At 43.8% G+C, this 18,546-nt stretch overlaps 1 protein-coding gene across 2 annotated transcripts in view; it reads left to right on the top strand.

Annotated features, from left to right (window-relative positions):
- Nucleotides 1–18,293, top strand: part of LOC148032714 (cilia- and flagella-associated protein 52-like) — a 92,176-nt gene extending 73,883 nt beyond the window's left edge. For both annotated transcript variants that reach the window (XM_087683353.1, XM_087683354.1), the window contains 5 exons: nt 15,230–15,313; nt 15,463–15,531; nt 17,006–17,107; nt 17,207–17,407; nt 17,749–18,293. In XM_087683353.1, the coding sequence (XP_087539479.1) occupies nt 15,230–15,313; nt 15,463–15,531; nt 17,006–17,107; nt 17,207–17,407; nt 17,749–18,024 (732 nt within the window). In that variant the 3' untranslated portion in view covers nt 18,025–18,293. The remainder of the gene's footprint in view (nt 1–15,229; nt 15,314–15,462; nt 15,532–17,005; nt 17,108–17,206; nt 17,408–17,748) is intronic.
- Nucleotides 18,294–18,546: the final 253 nt, after the last annotated feature.

The following is an 18,546-nucleotide window of genomic DNA, read 5'->3' as shown; positions in this document are numbered from 1 at the left end:
CGAAAGGGTAGCCATCCCCTCATCCTGCTGCCCTCTGTCAAGGACCAAACGCCCCCCCTCCTGAACGGTGAAGAAAATCCCCTGCGGGGTGCCGCCCACCCTACCTGCCACCTGTAGGGGGATGCCTGCTGGTGAAAACCTAGCGGCCCATACCTCCCCGGGCTCTATCGGCTCACGTATCAAGGGAGCAAGCCACTCCAGAGGTATCGCTGCGTCTATCTTCCTTCTCTCAACTCCACTCCTCTCTGGTAGCTTGATATATGCTGCAATACCTTCTTGTCTACCATCCTGTATACCTCTTGCCAAGTCCTGATGGTACAGTCCGAGCCGGCCTCCCAACCAACCCACTAGATGTGGGGGCGCTCGCCAATCTATACCCCTTCCTGATCTTTGATCTAGGGGTTCTAGATCATCGGCTGACGATCTATCTCCTCCTGGGAGCCTGGGGAGCTCTGGATTAGGGCCTTACGGAGGCCCTGCCACACGTGGAGTAAGCTACGTAGAAAAGGTGATTTGGGGGGGAGGGGTTTTGATCTAGGCTGACGTGAAGATCCATCTCAAGGATGGCCTCCACTCCCTACCAAGTCTCAGTCTACAATCCTGAAGGACTCCCTACTGTGCTGAGCCCACTCTGTCGCCTCAAAGAAGGTGAAAACATTGTCTAGGATGCTCCTATCCTGGACAAAGCCTGTCTGTGTGTCACGGATGATGTTTGGAAGCACGGGGCGTAGTCGCCTACCAATCATCTTTGCCAGTGCCTTATAGGCCACTGACAATAAGGTGATCGGTCTCCGCTGGGAAAGCTCCAACCGGTCTCCCCCTTTGGGGAGAAGACTGATAAGGCCTGCCGAAAGACTCCCTGGCATCTGTCCTGAAGTGAAAATCTCCTGGAAGGCCATCAGTAGGGAGTCCTTTACCACTTTCCAGTAGGTAGTGAAGAAGGCCTTAGAGAGGCCATCCTCTCCCGGGCATTTTTGCCCATCCTGTGTATGGAAACCCTCCTCTAGTTCCTTCTCTGTGAAGGGGGCTAGGAGGAAGCATCCCATCTCCTCTATGACAAGGGACGGGATGTGATCCCAGAGCTGCTGTCTACATCATTGTCCTCTAGCTGAGGCTGTCTCCTGTGTTGGAAAAGGCGCCTGTAGTAGTCGGTGGCAATCTCCATCACCTCGTCTGGGTTGGAATGAGTCCTCCCATACTGATCCCAGAGGTTGCGTATTTGCTCTTCTGCACTGCGAGGCTAGTGCACCTGAAAGAACTCCTTGCACATCGTATCTCCCTTCCGCGCCCAAAAGGCTATTGAGGTGTGGAAAGAGAACTCCGAACGCCTGTCCTCTAGGCCAGCAATGGCTGCTCACACGTGCATCTCCTGTGCGTGGAGGGTGGGATCCCCTGGTACCTCCTGTAATAATCTCTGTGTGGGTGCGAGGTCTCGCCGGAGTGCTCTCTCCTCCTCCCAGCTCTGCTGTGGCCTGTATGGTTGCCGCTTGGCAGATTCTTCTCGACTCGGTTAGGATCTCTACAACCATCTCTGCGATCCGGTCGCTCCTGTCCCACTTCCTGGTCCAAATCTGCTCTATCTGTCTCGTCACCTCCTCCCTCCTATAGATCGAGTTAGGGATTTGATAGGATTGTGTGTCTAGGGCAGTCGCGCTGGGGGATCAAGTGTTAGGAGAAGCGGGCAATGATCGGACAGCGTGGTGTCCGCCAACTGCTCAATCTAGCCTCCACGAGAGCCTCCCCACTCTCCCACGTAAAACCCGTCCAACCGTTCGAGTAGGACTCCACCTAGCCGCCTGTATCCCCAAAAGAAGTCCAACGACCTCTCCCTCCTGTGAAAGGCAGGGTCTCTCCAGGCATTGCGTGCTCCGATTGCCAGTAGAAAGGCCTCCCATGCCTCCTGCTCCTCCCCCGCCGTGCCCTAGTAGTTTCTGCCTCTGCCCTGCTTGTTCTCCAAAGCCTCCAAGTTGTTGAAGTCTCCTCCAACAATTCAGGAGTCTACCTCTAGGAGTCCATCCGCGATCTCCACCCAGAACCTGCTGCATGCCCTAACCTCCGTAGGGGCATAAACATTGAGGACTCCAAGGCACGAGTCTCCAATATCCAATCTGATCCAAAGAACCCTTCCTGCCACTATCGTCCCGTGGTCTCGTACACAAGCGGTGAGACTCGCGCCAATAGAGGTGCATACGCCTCCACTCCTGTCGTGGGCACCTATGGCGTGCTCCTAGTAAGTTTGCAAGCTACCTAGGAGTACCTTCCCAATCCGTTGGGCCTTGGTGGGAGTGAGCTTATGCTCCTGTAGGAGTAAGATGTCGATCCGTGCGGCAAGGGCAGCAGGCTGCAGCTCCTGCCGAACAATCAACTTCGTGGAACCATGTTCCCCATTGTAGTGGAGACTATTCACATTCCAGGATGCAAGGTGTAAGATCATGGGGAAACCTGTGAGTGATCGAACAAGCACCTGTTCGGTGTGGAGGCTGCTCATGAGGAGGAAAAACTATGGGGCATATAAGCACGCTTTACCGCTGGTCTAGATGGTGAACTCCAATCCGCCATGGTGGCCCTCGGTCGGACCGTAGGGGTGATAGATGCTCCAGGTGGTACTATCAATGCATCTATCAGCCATGTTGAGAGTCGTGACTCTGTACATTGGTAGAAACGGGCCGCCTGTGCCAGGGGCCACTCAATCACATCCCGCAGAGCTCTCCACTGTGGAGGGGCTCGAAAGATAATGCTCAAGTATGGGACCTCGGCACCAGCCCACGGGTTAATGTCCATCATGCAATCAAGCCATTGCTGTGCAAACAGTGCTAGTCCACTCTCCCATCCACTGGGAGGTGTGGTCCGCCACCTGACTCTTCAGCTCCTTCTCTATCTGTATCGTCGTCCACTCCTTTGAGTGAAAGGACTGAAAGAAAAAAGCATAGTTTGGTCCATCCGGTGGTGCTAGTAGATAGACCTTGCCCCTCCTTGACTTACGAACCACGAAGATCCCCACCTCTAGAGGTAGTGGGAACTCTCCCCGCTCCGCAACTCTCAGGTAGGACCATGGGCCACTGCAAAAAAACTCCTGTGGCAAAAGCTGTGCTTGTCTCAGGAAAGTGTGATGGGCGGGTGGGGCGGATGAGCTGGTGGCTGTGTGGGAGGGGAAAGACTGTTGGCGCGAGGAGGATGTAGGCGTGTGTGGCTCATCACCTCCTGTGGGAGGAGGGGGGGTGGGTTTGGGAGGAATCACCTGAATCGGGTGCAGATCAGGGGGGGTACTCGGCAGGGGAGGTGGTGGGGAGGAAGAGGGTCGGGGGATGGTGGGATGGTCGGAGGTACGTGGTGGGTGTGGGGGGGGGGGGGGGGGGGGGGGGACTGGTGGTCCTGGAAGGGGGGATTGTGGGCCAAGGTTAGGGGGGGCATGGGAGGTGGGGGGGGGGGGGGGCTGTGGGATCTTAGGTGAGGTAGTCTGTGGTGCAGGTGGTGGATATGGGGGATTGCGGTCCTGCTGAGTGGGGCAGGCAGAGGGGGTTGCGGAGTGCTTTGCCAAGGAGGCGTCGCCCGCCCTCCTGCTCCTTGTTATCGAGGCTGGGTCTGAGGAGTTGGCTGCGGTCCCCCCCCTGCCGTCTCCCTCTCTGTCGTCTTTGGACCCGTGTGAAGCCGTCGGTGTCCACATGTGGGCCTTTCGGTAGAACCGCCTTGGCTCCAAAATGCGTACGATCTGCTGCATGATGCCAAAGTCGTGGCAACGTAGACATTGCCCTGGTTGCCCAGTCACAATGACCTGCTGCCTAAAGGAGTGACCTCCTGGCTCAATCTCCAGGAACTTTGGTATACTCTTTGTGTCCTTCACAGCCACTCGTATCTTTGGGACTCCTGTAGCTGTCACTACATCCGTGAAGGAGGCAGAAAGAACTGTGCCAAAGAGCCGTCCAAAGTCCTCGACTAACTGGCGGTACTCTACCGCTAGTCCGGGGAAAAGTAAGGTGGCTGGGTGTTTGAGAAAACTATTGTGGAGCACAAATGTCTCCACTGTGAAGCTGCTATACCAGGGAACCATGTAGATGACCCCCTTCGTGGAGGCATAGGGCGAGCTTTCCACCAACTCATGAGTTGCATCCGGAGAGGTGAGTCAAACCATGAAGATACCTTGGCCCATGAGGACTGCCTCCACGATCTGTGCTGTGTCAATGCGCAGCGTGGAGTGAAGCGAGTCCCGTAGCTGTAGGCCCTCGATGGGGAGTATCCAATGACCTAACCAAATATCGTTGTTTCTTTCAGCTCCAACTTTGTGGCCCGGACAGCTAAGAGCCGTTTCTCAGAGAGGATGATATGCAAGGTGTTTGACTGGGGGGCACTCGCAAAATGCGCCGGCGTCTGACAAGGGGTTTCCATTGCGCGTCCTTGCTGGGAGCCTATCAATCACGCTGCTGTGCTATCGGGGGGGGGGAGTTGCTACAGGGGGGAGGGAGCAACTGGATGTGGAGGGAGTCGATGGCGAGGAGAGGGGGGCTGGAGGGGGGGGATTACTGTTTTCCAAAAGGTGGTAAGACTATCTGGCCGGGCCTCAAGATGGAAGAGGCGCGCCTGGGGGGGGGCACCGAGTGGGCGGCTAGGGGTGGAGGCGGTCGCAGGGTGGGCAGGCCGGGGGGGAGGCAGGGGGGGCATGGTTGGAGGTGGGCGGAGTGGAAGGGTAGGTGGCCGCAGGGGGGGGGGGAGGCTTAGGGCGGCGGGCGGACAGGGTGGTGGGCGCAGGGCGGGTAGGCGGCCACAAGGCGCGGGGGGGGGAGACTGTTGAGCAGGAGGAAGGGGGAGGACTATTGAGCGGGGGGAGGGGACTGGCACAGGCAGGGGGGGAGGGGGGGAGGACTGGCACGGCGTCTGATTAGACGGAGGCGGGGGGCAGCTTGCGACGTGATGGCGGGAGCGTGAGGTTTTTTGCATCTATAAATAGACAGGCTGCCCACCATTTAATCCATCCTTGTCTTGCATGTTTCACCCATCAGCCCTGTTCCACCAGCTATCCAGCCCCCAACAATTGTTGCTATGTGGTCTACAGTTATTGCCCAACCTCGCACTTTTGCTGGTGATCAGTTGGCGGTTACATTGCTGTATTTACCAATTCCAGCCCCAAAGATTGTTGTGTTTTGGTTTCCCACCTATCGCCCTTCCATTTCTAGCATCAGCCTCATTTGCGTTTGCATCTACAACAGGTGGTTTTTGTGTTTTCAACACTTTTCTTTATGAGCCTCTACTCCAACTTTGGTTAGGATCCATCTCGTGTGGATGATACACATCGATACCTCTCTCAGCTTGCTTCCACAAGAGCCACCAATTGTTGGTCAGCTCTGCCCTTGATCATTCTCTACATTCTCTCATTCATTTACAACATTGATTCATTCACTTTAGAGTTCTTTCTTCTTTGTTTGTGTTTATGCTTTTGTGTTTTGCGATTTATGTTTCACATTTAGGGTTTGCATTTATTGAATTACTATTTGAGTTATCGCGTTTCAGCCGTGTTCATACATTATATGTTACCCCAGCATATCTTCATAGCACATGGGTTATCAGTGGCTGAAAATAACAATACGTGATATTTTGACAATGGTGTCTCTAAGTACATAGCATCCTTTCATGGCTTGTTTGTATCATATGAAAATGTACAAAAGGGGGAATTAGTTGTATGTGCAAATAATGCTTCGTATGCAATCCAAGGAATTGGATAGATTTCCACTGTTGTAGTAGATGGGAAAATTATCATTTTGGAAATGGTTTTTATGTGCTTGGCATAAAGAAAAACTTGTTTTCAATTTCAACCATTGCATGTGTTGGTTTTTTGGTTAAATTTCAAATGGATCGATGTAGTGTCTATGATTGTAGTGATGGAGATTCCCTCATTGTCACTAGTACTTTGTACAATGGCTTATATTAGCTTGATTTATAGAACATCAGAGGATGCATTACAAGTTGATGCCACCGAGTTACAACATGCTTGATTTGATTATCTCAATTATGGTAGTTTGTTTTGCTTGAGAAGCAAAAATATGGTGCTTAATCTCCCTTTGTTGAAAGCACCTACTTATAATGTATGTGAGAGATGTGTACTTAGCAAAATGCATTGTGCTTCATTTTCCAAAAGTGGATCTATGCTTGCTGATAAAAAATTACAGCTTGTGCTGCATAGTGATGTTTGTGGATTCATGCATGTCAAATCCACCGAAGGATACTTGTATTTTGTTACCTTTATTAATGGCATGACTCGTCATTGTTGAACATATTCTATGAGGCACAAATCAAAATTGTTTGCATGCTTTAAAACCTTCTTGGCCTTGGTTGAAAATGGCAATGGATGCAAGCTGATCATGCTCCCTATAGATTGAGGGGGGGAATATATGTCATGAGAGTTTAACCCTTTTTTGCTGAAAGGGAGTATTAAGCATCAATGTACTACACTTTACATACCTCAACAAAATGGTGTGGCTAAAAGAAAAGAAAAAATTGGACTTTGATGTACATGGCATATTGTATGCTTTCACACAATAAGATACCCTGAAAATTTTGACTTGATGTTTTTATCTATGTAGTATCAATGTACTACACTTTACATACCTCAACAAAATGGTGTGGCTAAAAGAAAATTAAAAATTAGACTTTGATGTACATGGCATATTGTATGCTTTCACACAATAAGATACCCTGAAAATTTTGACTTGATGTTTTTATCTATGTAGTATCAATGTACTACACTTTACATACCTCAACAAAATGGTGTGGCTAAAAGAAAATTAAAAATTAGACTTTGATGTACATGGCATATTGTATGCTTTCACACAATAAGATACCCTCAAAGTTTTGACTTGATGTTGTTATCTCTCATGTGGTTGTTTGGCCTATCGATAACACAACTATGAAAACATGAACTACAAGACAAGGCTATCAAATGCATTTTCATTGGGTATAGTGTAGAAAGCAAAGTGTACCGCTTATACCAACATTCTACAAATAAGATTTTGTTAGTAGAGATGTGGTATTTGTTGAACATGAGGGTCAGCCCTTCATGGACTGCAAAAATCGGCCCAATGCGGGGCCTATGGATATGTTTGATAGTTGTTGCCATTGTTTAAGAAAAGTGCACCTGTTCTTGGTCACTTTCAGCAACCTATTCAGGGTTCACAGTAGCAAAATCAGCAGCAAACACATGTTGAATAATAACTTGATTTTCAGCCATTGATCAGGAAATTGCTAATGATGAACTGGTAGATGAGAGGATTTGTTGTCCTGTAATGTATCCAACATCTTAGGACTGTTTTAGCTTCCCGAATAGCAGCCCTTTCATGGCAATGGCTGCTCTAGTTCTACTGGGAAGTGAAACAAATTGTTTGTTGTCTTGTAATGTATCCAACATCTTAGGACTGTTTTAGCTTTCCGAATAGCAGCCCTTTCATCTACCAGTTCATCATTAGCAATTTCCATGGACTGCAAAAATCGGCCCAATGCGGGGCCTATAGATATGTTTGATAGTTGTTGCCATTGTTTGGGAAAAATGCACCTGTTTTTGGTCAATTTCAGCAACCTATTCAGGTTTTACAGCAGCAAAATCAGTAGCAAACACATGTTAAACAATAACCTGATTTTCAGCCCATTGATCAGGAAATTGCTAATGATGAACTGGTAGATGAAAGGGCTGCTATTCGGGAAGCTAAAACAGTCCTAAGATGTTGGATACATTACAAGACAACCAACAATTTGTTTCACTTCCTAGTAGAACTAGAGCAGCCATTCCCCATGCATAAGGTAACTTGGTTACGCAAGCAATTGTAGCTATTGCATGTAACAAGGTCCACTTCCTCCTAGAACTAGAGTGCCATTTTCCATGCACAAGGTAACTTAGTTGCGCAGGTACTTGTAGCTATTGCATGTAATGAAGAACTTGTTTTTTTATAGGATGCTTTGGAGGATGAGCATTGAATGGCATCTATGTAGTCAGAGATGGAATCTATCCATAAAAATGGCTCATGGAAGTTATATGACTTGCTTGCAAGCAAGTGTGCTTTAGGCATAAAGTGAGTTTACAAATTAAATGTAGATTTGATGATAGCATTGATCACTACAAGGCACGACCTGTTGCCAAAGGATATGCCCAACAACATGGGATTGATTATAATGAGATGTTTATACCTACTTCACATATGACTACCATTCACAGTGTTATTGCTTTGGTTGCCCATTTTGATTGGCATGTGAATTAGGTGGATGTGAAGATTGCTTTTCTGAATGTTGATCTTCATAAGGAGGTTTATGTGACCCGACCTCTAGGCTTTGCTATGTGAATTTTGAAAAGATATGTACATATTTGATTGCTCTTGGTTTCAGTAATTTACACACTGAAAGCATGCTTTATATCCACAAAGATGGGAATAATCACTTGATTCTCATTTTTTATGTGGATGCTATACTTTGACTGGATTCCATGAGATAGATCGTAGCCTTAAGGGCCAAATTGTAGCATGCTTTTGATGTAAGAGACCTTAGCCACTTGCACTACTATCTCGGCGTCTAGTTTGTTGTAGTTGAGGGGGCATTGTTTTGCACTTGAAGATGTAGGAGATCCATTTGATTCTTCTCTCTATCAATAAGTTGTTGGATGTCTATTGTATTTGTGTAATACACAGTTGGATATTCAATTTGGGATCTCTTAGTTGATATGCTTTATGCATAGTCCTAGTACTACGCAATGGCAAGTAGTCAAACGTGTCTCTTGCTATCTTAAAGGCACACAAGCATTGAGTCTTTTCTATCCTAAAGGCACTTCTCTTTGCTTGCATGCATTCACAGATAGTGACTCGATTAGATGTTTTGGCATGCGGGTGTTTCTAGTGGTAATTGTTTCATGCTTCGTAATTCATGTATCTCTTGGTTGAGCAATAAGCAATCTATAGTGGCCACATCTAGATGTGAAGTTGACTACAAGGTAGCATTTACAGCTACGTTGGAATGTATATGGCTCAGATGCCTTTTGGTTGATCTTAGTATGGGACAATAGTCACATACTCCTATCTATAATGACAGTCAAAGTGCCATGGCTGTTGCAAGGAATCCAATATCTCATGTTTACACTAAGCACATTGAGGTACATTATCATTATGTTAGAAAGAGGCTCCATGTAGGGGAGATTTACTTGGTTTATGTCCCTAGGTAGGACAACTTGGCAAATGTGTTTACAAAATCTTTATTTAGAGAGAAGTTTGAAGGCTTTCGCCAGGCTTTAGGCTTACTACCATTTCGGGATTGATTTGTGGATTTCTTATAGATACTCACATCATTCATTTGAGGGAGGTTTATTATACTTATCATGTTTCTCTGTAGTTTTGATATATGCTTTCTTATCCATGGATATTTTTTTACCAGAGGAGGGATTTTTTTCTTTGTGTGAATCGTCATAAGGACGTGAAAATTTATTGCTTTGCTTAGCATTTGATTAAAAGTTAATCAAATGTGAAATGTGACTTGCACATGTGAGGTGCATGTCAATTATTTCATAGTGTGAGACCCAAGACCTCAAGATATTAGTTAGTGCCAAAGGGAAAAGTTGTAATAAGTTATGCTTGATAGCTACCAGGTGGTACTAGGTGTTAGAACTTGGCCTAGAACATTTAATTAGCCACTAGTGTTAGTGGTGACACTAGGGAATTTGCATATTAATTAATTAATGTCAATTCCGAGCTAATAAATGTTGAGGATCACTTGATTGATAAATTGGTCTAGCCAATTTAATTGTTGGCTTGTTAGATTATTCTTTTGGACATAGAAATAATTATTAAATTAATTTTCAAATTTTATATTCTGAAAATTAATTTAATGGGCTGAATAATGTTGAAAATTTAGTTTAGAAGGCTGTCACTTGGCAAAACTTGCCTGTGCAAGTTTGGGAAAGCTAAATTGGAGCTGAAGGTAGAAGAAAAACTCATTTTTGCATTCTAGAGCTGTTGGGAAGGAAGGTTGGGTTGTTGCTGCTTGCTTTTGGGGCCATTTTTGAGCCATTGGAGACCATTTTGGTGAAGGCAGTTATATATTCTTGACTAGGGGAAGTTGATGATCACAATTGATGCATTTTCTCTTGAAGATTACAGCCTCTAATGTTGCTTTTTGCTATTGATGAATCCAGTTGGGACTGGAAAAGTGGGCCAAGAGCTCACAATCTCATGTATCTTCTTTCTCCAACCAATTCTCAACTTTGCTCCAAGTTTTATAGCAATCTAGCCAATGAAGGTGGAGATTTTGGTGAATCTTTGATGCAAACCCTAATGTATGGCAGAAATTAGGGTTTGACAGCCATCGTGAGAAGCATGCCTAAATTTGAAGGCTTCAGACTTGAATTTTCAGAGCTGAAATTAGTGTATTTCAGGAGAGTTCACGACCAACATTGAATCTGGGGCTAATTTATTTCCCAAGGAGCACGGGTGAAGGTCAATCCCCTAGAAAATCATGGAAGAAATTGATTTGAAGGCTTGCTGGTCATTGATGATAGCAAGAGGCACTTGGATTAGTGGAGGAGGTTGAAGAATTTGAGTTGTACTTCATCCAATACAAGTTAAAGAAATACCACAAAGGGCACCAAGTTTTGGGCCAATAGGCTATCCAATGTCCAAGATTAAGTGGTAACATTTGCATTTTTTATTTATGTGAACTTTATACTTGCTGTAATTAGTGTTAAATCAGGTTATTTAACACTCTATTCAAGAAGGAAGGTTGGTTTCATGAACACTCATCGGTAGGTGTGGTACTTTAGTACTGTAGGGAATGCACTTGTATAATCATTCTCACGTATTGGATGTGACCTTCCAACATCTCTCTTCTCTCTTGTTGTTCACTTATTCACTACGAGTGTGTGCATGCTGTTGAATCCTAACCTAGTAGCTGTTAGTTGAATCCCTGAAGTGAATGCTTCGAGATTTCGATTGATTTCTATCTTTCTCTCAAAGGGTGTTGCCAAAACAATCCTCACTTTGGTAGATTTTAGCAATTAGGTTAGGAGAGACCTTGTGACCTAGAAAGCCTTGGCGATTCGGATGCTCGAAAGATTGCTATTGAGAGGAAGATGGTGGAAAAGTATTCCATTCAGGATGGAATATTGTTTAATAAGGCAAAGTATATGTGCCCCATGATGAGGATATTTAGCAAAGGATTTCATGATGCGTTGAGTGTGGGACACCCTAGTTTGGTGGCGCATGAAGACTTTGGTTGAGTCTTATGTGTGTGAGTGCTTGCAGTGTTAGCTTAATAAAGCTAAATGATGCAAACAAGTGGGGATATTACATTCTTTACAAATTCTTGATATAAAGTGGAGTAGTATCATCATGGAATTTAGTATGGGATTGTCCCATATGAATCGAGGCGATGATGCAATTAGGGTCGTTTTCAACCAATTGACAAAAATGTCTCAATTCATTTTGACAAAGAGGATCGTTAAAGCCATGAATTGGCTAGTCCCTTTGTTGAGCATTTGTATAAATTTGATGTTGTGCCTAAAAAAATAGTTAGTGATCATGATTCTAAGCTCATTGGCCATTTTCGGCAACGGTATGTCATAAATTAGAGACTTGATTGCCCATGTTGTTCTCTGAACATCTTGAGACCAATGGACAAACCCTGAGAATAAATCAGGCCATGGGGGAGATACTGCATACATATGTCTCTCATAGACAATTGGATTGGGAGCATTATCTTCCTTTTGTTTACTTGTAACATTGCTAAGTATTCAGCTATTGGCTATAGCTTGTTTATGTTGATGTATAATTATGAGACGAAACCATTGATTTTTGTCAAGTTTAAGGAGTAAAAAGACAATCTCTAGTTGACTTTTTGCATGATATGCAAGATATCTTGATGATTGCAAGGGAAAGCATTAAAACAGTCCTAGATTGTGCTACGTTTTGTGTTTAACCAAAATCATACTCCTTGAGAACTCGAGAAAGGCATGTAGGTTGGCATTGTGGTTCTTTCCAAATTAGCAAGAAGATAAGTAGCAACATCCGAGTTCATCTGATATTCCACATATTCCACATAAGTTGTTTGAAATAACAACTAGGGCAAGGTGAACTAATAGTCATGATTTGAAGTCCTTGACACGAGAACACTGCTCGTTACATTCCACTCAAATCTGAATTGGTTTTAATGATCCTATTGGACCTTTTATGTGGAGTGTTCAGTCAAGTGGAAGAATTTCCCAGAGGCAAAGGCTACGTGGCAGTTAGTATGTTTGTTAAAGAGTCATTTTTTTCGTTTTGTTCTTGAGGATATTGTTGAGGATAACAATCATTTGTAAGGGGAAAGTGTTACATCCTTGGACATCTAGATGGGCGCTAGTAGCATTGCATGGTGGTCATAAAATGACCTATTGCAAGTGCACTAGGGATATTGTAGGGTTAGGGCAGCCGAGTCCTATTTATAGGAGTAAAGGCCCTATCGTGCATTATCATTGTGTGATTACCACTCTTGGACTCTTGGCATATAGAATGATACATACAGACACTGCTCATTACATTCCACTCAAATCCGAATTGTTTTAATGATCCTATTGGACCATTTATATGGAGTGTTCAGTCAAGTGGAAGAATTTCCCAGAGGCGACGGCTACATGGCAGTTAGTATGTTCATCAAAGAGTTGTTTTTTTCATTTTGTTCTTGAGGATATTGTTGAGAACTACAATCATTCATAAGGGGAAAGTGTTACATCCTTGGACATCTAGATGGGCGCTAGTAGCATTGTTCATGGTGGTCATAAAATGACCTATTGCAAGTGCACTAGGGATATTGTAGGGTTAGGGCAGCCGAGTCCTATTTATAGGAGTAAAGGCCCTATTGTGCATTATCATTGTGTGATCACCACTCTTGGACTCTTGGCATATAGAATGACACATGCGGACAGTGCTCATTACATTCCACTCAAATCCGAATTGTTTTAATGATCCTATTGGGCCGTTTATATTCAGTGTTTAGTCAAGTGGAAGAATTGCCCAGAGGCAAAGGCTACATGGCAATTAGTATGTTCGTTAAAGAGGCGTTTTTTTCATTTTGTCCTTGAGGATATTGTTGAGGACAACAATCATTCATAAGGGGAAAGTGGTACATCCTTGGACATCTAGATGGGCGCTAGTAGCATAGTTCATGGTGGTCATATAATGACCTATTGCAAGTGCATCGGGGATATTGTAGGGTTAGGGCAGCCGAGTCCTATTTATAGGAGTAAAGGCCCTATTGTGCATTATTATTGTGTGATCACCACTCTTGGACTCTTGGCATGTAGAATGACACATGCAGACACTGTTCGTTACATTCCACTTAAATCCAAATTGGTTTTAATGATCCTATTGGACTGTTTATATGGAGTGTTCAATCAGGTGGAAGAATTGCCCAGAGGCAAAGGCTACATGGCAATTAGTATGTTTGTTAAAGAGTCGTTTTTTTCATTTTGTCCTTGAGGATATTGTTAAGGACAATAATCATTCGTAAGGGGAAAGTGTTACATCCTTAGACATCTCAATGCGCGCAGGTAGCATTGTTCATGGTGGTCATAAAATGACCCATTGCAAGTGCACTGGGGATATTGTAGGGTTAGGGCAGCCGAGTCCTATTTATAGGAGTAAAGGCCCTGTTGTGCATTATCATTGTGTGATCACCACTCTTGGACTCTTGGCATGTAGAATGACACATGCAGACACTGCTGGTTACATTCCGAATTGGTTTTAATGATCCTATTTGACTGTTTATATGGAGTGATTAGTCAAGTGGAAGAATTACCCAAAGGCAAAGGCTACATGGCAGTTAGTATGTTCGTTAAGAATCGTTTTTTTCATTTTTTCCTTGATGATATTTTTGAGGATAACAATCATTCGTAAGAGGAAAGTGTTACATCCTTGGACATCTGGATGGGCGCGAGTAGCATTGTTCATGGTGGTCATAAAATTATCATTGTGTGATCACCACTCTTCGACTCTTAGCATGTAGAATGACACATGCAGACAGTGCTCGCTACATTCCACTCAAATCCGAATTGGTTTTAATGATCCTATTGGACGGTTTATATGGAGTGTTCAGTCAAGTGGAAGAATCGCCAAGAGGCAAAGGCTACATGGCAGTTAGTATGTTCGTTAAAGAGTCGCTTTTTTTCATTTTGTCTTTGAGGATATTGTTGAGGACAACAATCATTTGTAAGGGGAAAGTTTTACATCCTTGGACATCTGGATGGGCGGTAGTAGCATTGTTCATGGTGGTCATAAAATGACCTATTGCAAGTGCACTGGGGATATTATAGGGTTAGGGCAGCCGAGTTCTATTTATAGGACTAAAGGCCCTATTGTGCATTATCATTGTGTGATCACCACTCTTGGATTCTTGTCATGTAGAATGACACATGCATATGTTGGGATAGTGTGGGCTGGTGGTATGGGATGCTAGCTCTTGGGACGCAGTCGTGTCGTAGTTCCTCTTAGCTCCCAAGTTTGGGGTGAGCCCATTTGGCTCTATGGCATGGAAGTGAGGTTGGGAGGTGAGTTTGATGTCTATTCCTTTAATGTTCTTTGCGCTGGGTATGGCTTGTGTTGTGTCTTGTGTGCAGGTTGGATCCTAGGGGGATGTTTCAAGATGGACATACCATATGATCATGTATCTCAGTTTTCCAGCAATGCAGCCTGTTACTCCCAATGCTGTATGTATTTTTGTGAAGGCTGATAAACAGTCTTCATGTGGAGCATGGGAGGAAGGTGCACCTAGGGTGGTTATGATATATTAAAGTCAAGGTTGTTAAGGGCTTCTTTCCAGGCATGGGAAACTGACCATGGCTGCCAATAGTTAGCATTTTGGCTTAATGAGTCAAGTAACTCAAGCATTAAGCATTAAACTGGACCATGTTTTGTCTTTAATCAAGTAGCTTAATGAGTCTGATGATGATTCAAAATTCTGTAGCATTTTGGCTTTATTTACAGCCTGCTTGTTTTGAACATATTTTGCTGTCCAATGACCCCAGTGGGAAACTGGATCATAACTGCCAATAACTAGCACAGTATCTTAAGTAACAAGGTGGCTTTGAATTCAACCAGGACTTTTTTAGTTTTATTTCAATGAGATAGGTAAATGAGTCTCACTATTATTTTGGCTAAATAACATATGATCTGCTTGCTTCGAACCTGCTTGTTTTGAACATGCTTTTCTATCTGTGATTTAACTTCGTGACCATTTTCAGGTCCGTGTCTGGAAAATTGGGCCACAAAGCCATTGTATGATAACTAACATGAAAGAGCATAAAGCTCAAGTAAACTCAATTCAGGTCTGAACTAACACTGGGTGATCTTTTCATCTTGCTTGATCAATCTTCTTTTTCTTTTCTGCTCAATATGAATATGATTTTATGATGGTATAATTCTGTTTTAATCTGGCTCCTTGATTTGATTGTCATAAGTGGCGGATGTGTTTTAGGTGCGGAAAAATGACAGCGAGTGTGTCAGCTCAAGCAATGATGGATCATGTATTGTTTGGGATTTAACGGTCTGACTCCAATCCCTTTAAACTATCATGTTTTGATATAAAAGATGAACTTCTGGTTTGTTGTAGACTTGATCATAGGTCTACTGCTTGATGAAAGATAATTTTGTTTAAGTTTAAAACATTTAGTACGATGCTATCCAAGAAAGGTGAAAGGAATTCATATGACTTTCAACGATTCTACATTCTGTTTGTTATTATTTGCGGCCGCATCATTGACACCTGGTCTCAAATCTCATAAATGTCTACATCATTTTCCAAGTTGTGCTAGAATTGGCATAACTGCGTTCTACCCCTTAGGGCTTGATAATCTTGTCACTTGTTATTATAATGGTTGAGAACTGTAATGTGCCTCAGTGGTGAATGCAGCTTGTCTGGAGCCAATACTGCAGTTTATTGGCTTGAGTACCTTGTGGCATATCCAAAATCATCTGCAGTGGATCAAACGCCATCATATATCAACTGGCTCCTGTTGCCATGGGCATGTGTAGACTTACCCTTTGGCAGTTTCCACAGGGGTGAATTGTAGCTAATTGTCACAGAGGAAATGCTTTATTGATCCCAGTCCCATTCCACTACTTTTTCAGACATCCCAGAATATATGGGTCCTCAAGTGCCAGCTGTTCACCATTAGGAGTTGGAAACCAGTGACTCGTTTGGAATGCTTCCTGATTATCCATTTTTCAAGTTCACCACATTGCTTGACGATTAAGTTCTCACTATGCAGCGAGCCATCAGCAACTTTTATGCCATTTGCATAGCCACAGTATCACTACTGAGCTTGAGCTGGACATCTGGCACCACTCATGGATAATTCATCATCGGAGAGTGGATCTCATGTAAACTGCCTGCTGCCAATAAAGTCATTTTGCTGGTGGACACTATGCAGGGATGTGGGTCTGTCACATACATGTCCTATGGTGCCACTAGTGTAGAGTCTAGTGTACATCTCACCAAGCTGTCAAGCATCACTACTTCGACCATTTTTCAATCAGCATGCTTCCAGTACAGCTCTGTAGCACCAACCAGCTGCAGTGGCATTTGCTTCTACAAATACAAGGAGCTTTCTCAGAACCAAAAATCAAAAAAGTATGGAATACGAGAACTACTATAAGGTGAAGCCATGATGAGCAGGGTTACCCTAAGTTTTGCATCGATAGCATCTCAGGGTAGCAGCTTTACCCTGAGTTTATATATAGATAGTGTATCTGGGGAATCAATTATCTGTTTGAATTTAAAGCACACAACCAATTAAACTAAGAGCTTGCTCATATAGTAGTTTGTTGCTTGCTAATATTGTACAAAAATGTGTTTTTGTGCTCTAAATTGCACTCTGCTTTAGACTTGTTCTGCTTGGAAAAGACTTTGCATGCTGATTCTGTTTAACATGTTCTGCTTGGAAGAGGCTTTGCATGCTGATTCTGTTTAGCAACATAATATTTGAGTAGAAACTCACCTTTGCATTTTGAGATTTCAGAGATACACTCGAAATAACAGCTTCTTTGCATCAACCTTTTTCAAGTCGGCACTGTATCATCCAGATGAAAGCCAAATTTTGACTACTGGTACTGATCGGAAGGTTAGTGATTTTTAATGTTAAAGTTAGTTTAAAGTACAGTTCAGTTCTTCTCAATGGCCAAGCTGACTATGTTATTGACCATTATATTGCTGGATGTAGATCTCATACTGGGATGCATATGATTGTTCTGCAATCAGAGTAATAGATGGATCTCTAGCTTCTGAGATGACTTCAATAGATATTAGTCCGGATGGAATGGCATTTGTAAGTGGAGGAGTAGACAGAGAGGTCAAATTGTGGAACTATGATGAGGGACACTGTTATTTTGTTGGGCGTGGCCACAGCGAAGCGGTAGTAAAGGTTGGTGGCACATCTGTATCCTGTCATTTATAAAGTTTTTACTTTTCATCTGTTTTTCTAAGCCCCTTCTAGCTGAATAAGCTACACGAACATACACATCCTAAAGATGTCAGGCTTGCACTTTCCATCTCTCCTCAGTAGGGTGGGCCAAAATCATTCGGGCAAGAACCTGCTGACTTAACATCTCTACTCGGCAGTGCAATACAATCTATCCTTAGCGCGCATTGTATTTGAGTAATGTAAATCAGACAGTACTTTATTAAACTCAAATAGTCAGACAATTGTACCTATTTGCATAAGCAGAAAGCTGAAGTTCTGAGTGATGGCTTTTGATTTTGCAGGTAAAGATCAGTCCAGATCAGCACCATGTGGTATCTGTTGGAGAAGAGGGAGCCATTTTTATATGGGACTACAAGAGTCCTGTATCAGCTTCAACGAGTCCAGCTGCTAATTCAAGTCCTGCGAGCAGCAGTCCTGTACCAGCTGCAGATTGTCATAGCCCTATTCCTGGCCTATCGAGTCCACCGTCAAGTCCTATCCCATATCCTCCTCCTACTAGTCCTCTTGATGCTTGTTCTAGTCCACCACCTATGGCTAGTCCTGTATCATCATGTTAATGTATTATTGGCCCTTCTACATCACATCGTTATGAATACCCCCTATGCTCTTCCTTTTGCCAGTGCCCAGATTATTGCAGTTGAACACAACTGTCATGTAAATTGATCTGTTCCTTTTTTAAAGAAAGCAGAAGCACAAGATTTAATTTAGCTGTCCTCACATCTTACAGCTTTCTTAGGGACCTTACAGATCACTTGCATGTCCATTCTCAACCGATCTGATAATCTGCCAACTGTGTATCTCACTGAGCGTTTGTAATTGAGTGCGGTTTCTCATCTCTTATAATTACCTTCTTTGCTTGTGTGTTAATGCAGATACTAGTAGGTCCCTCATTTCGAGGAAACCTCAATATCAAGTCTGTAAGGGGCCTTACAGAACTCTCTAACAATCAGTATTTGTGCTTGGTCCACTTGCCAGGTTTAAGCACACGTAAGTATGAATAGTGGGCAACCTATAACTAGGTTGACACTGTGAGAGTGCGCAACAGAAAAAGGACATGAACACAGAGGGAAAGGAAGAGA

The sequence above is a fragment of the Lygodium microphyllum genome, chromosome 8 (assembly GCF_053477565.2).
Source record: "Lygodium microphyllum isolate KBCC chromosome 8, Lygodium_microphyllum_v1.1.10, whole genome shotgun sequence".
Classification (NCBI taxonomy): domain Eukaryota; kingdom Viridiplantae; phylum Streptophyta; class Polypodiopsida; order Schizaeales; family Lygodiaceae; genus Lygodium; species Lygodium microphyllum.
The sequence above is the reverse complement of the archived record's forward strand: the minus strand, read 5'-3'. Positions and strand labels throughout refer to the sequence as shown.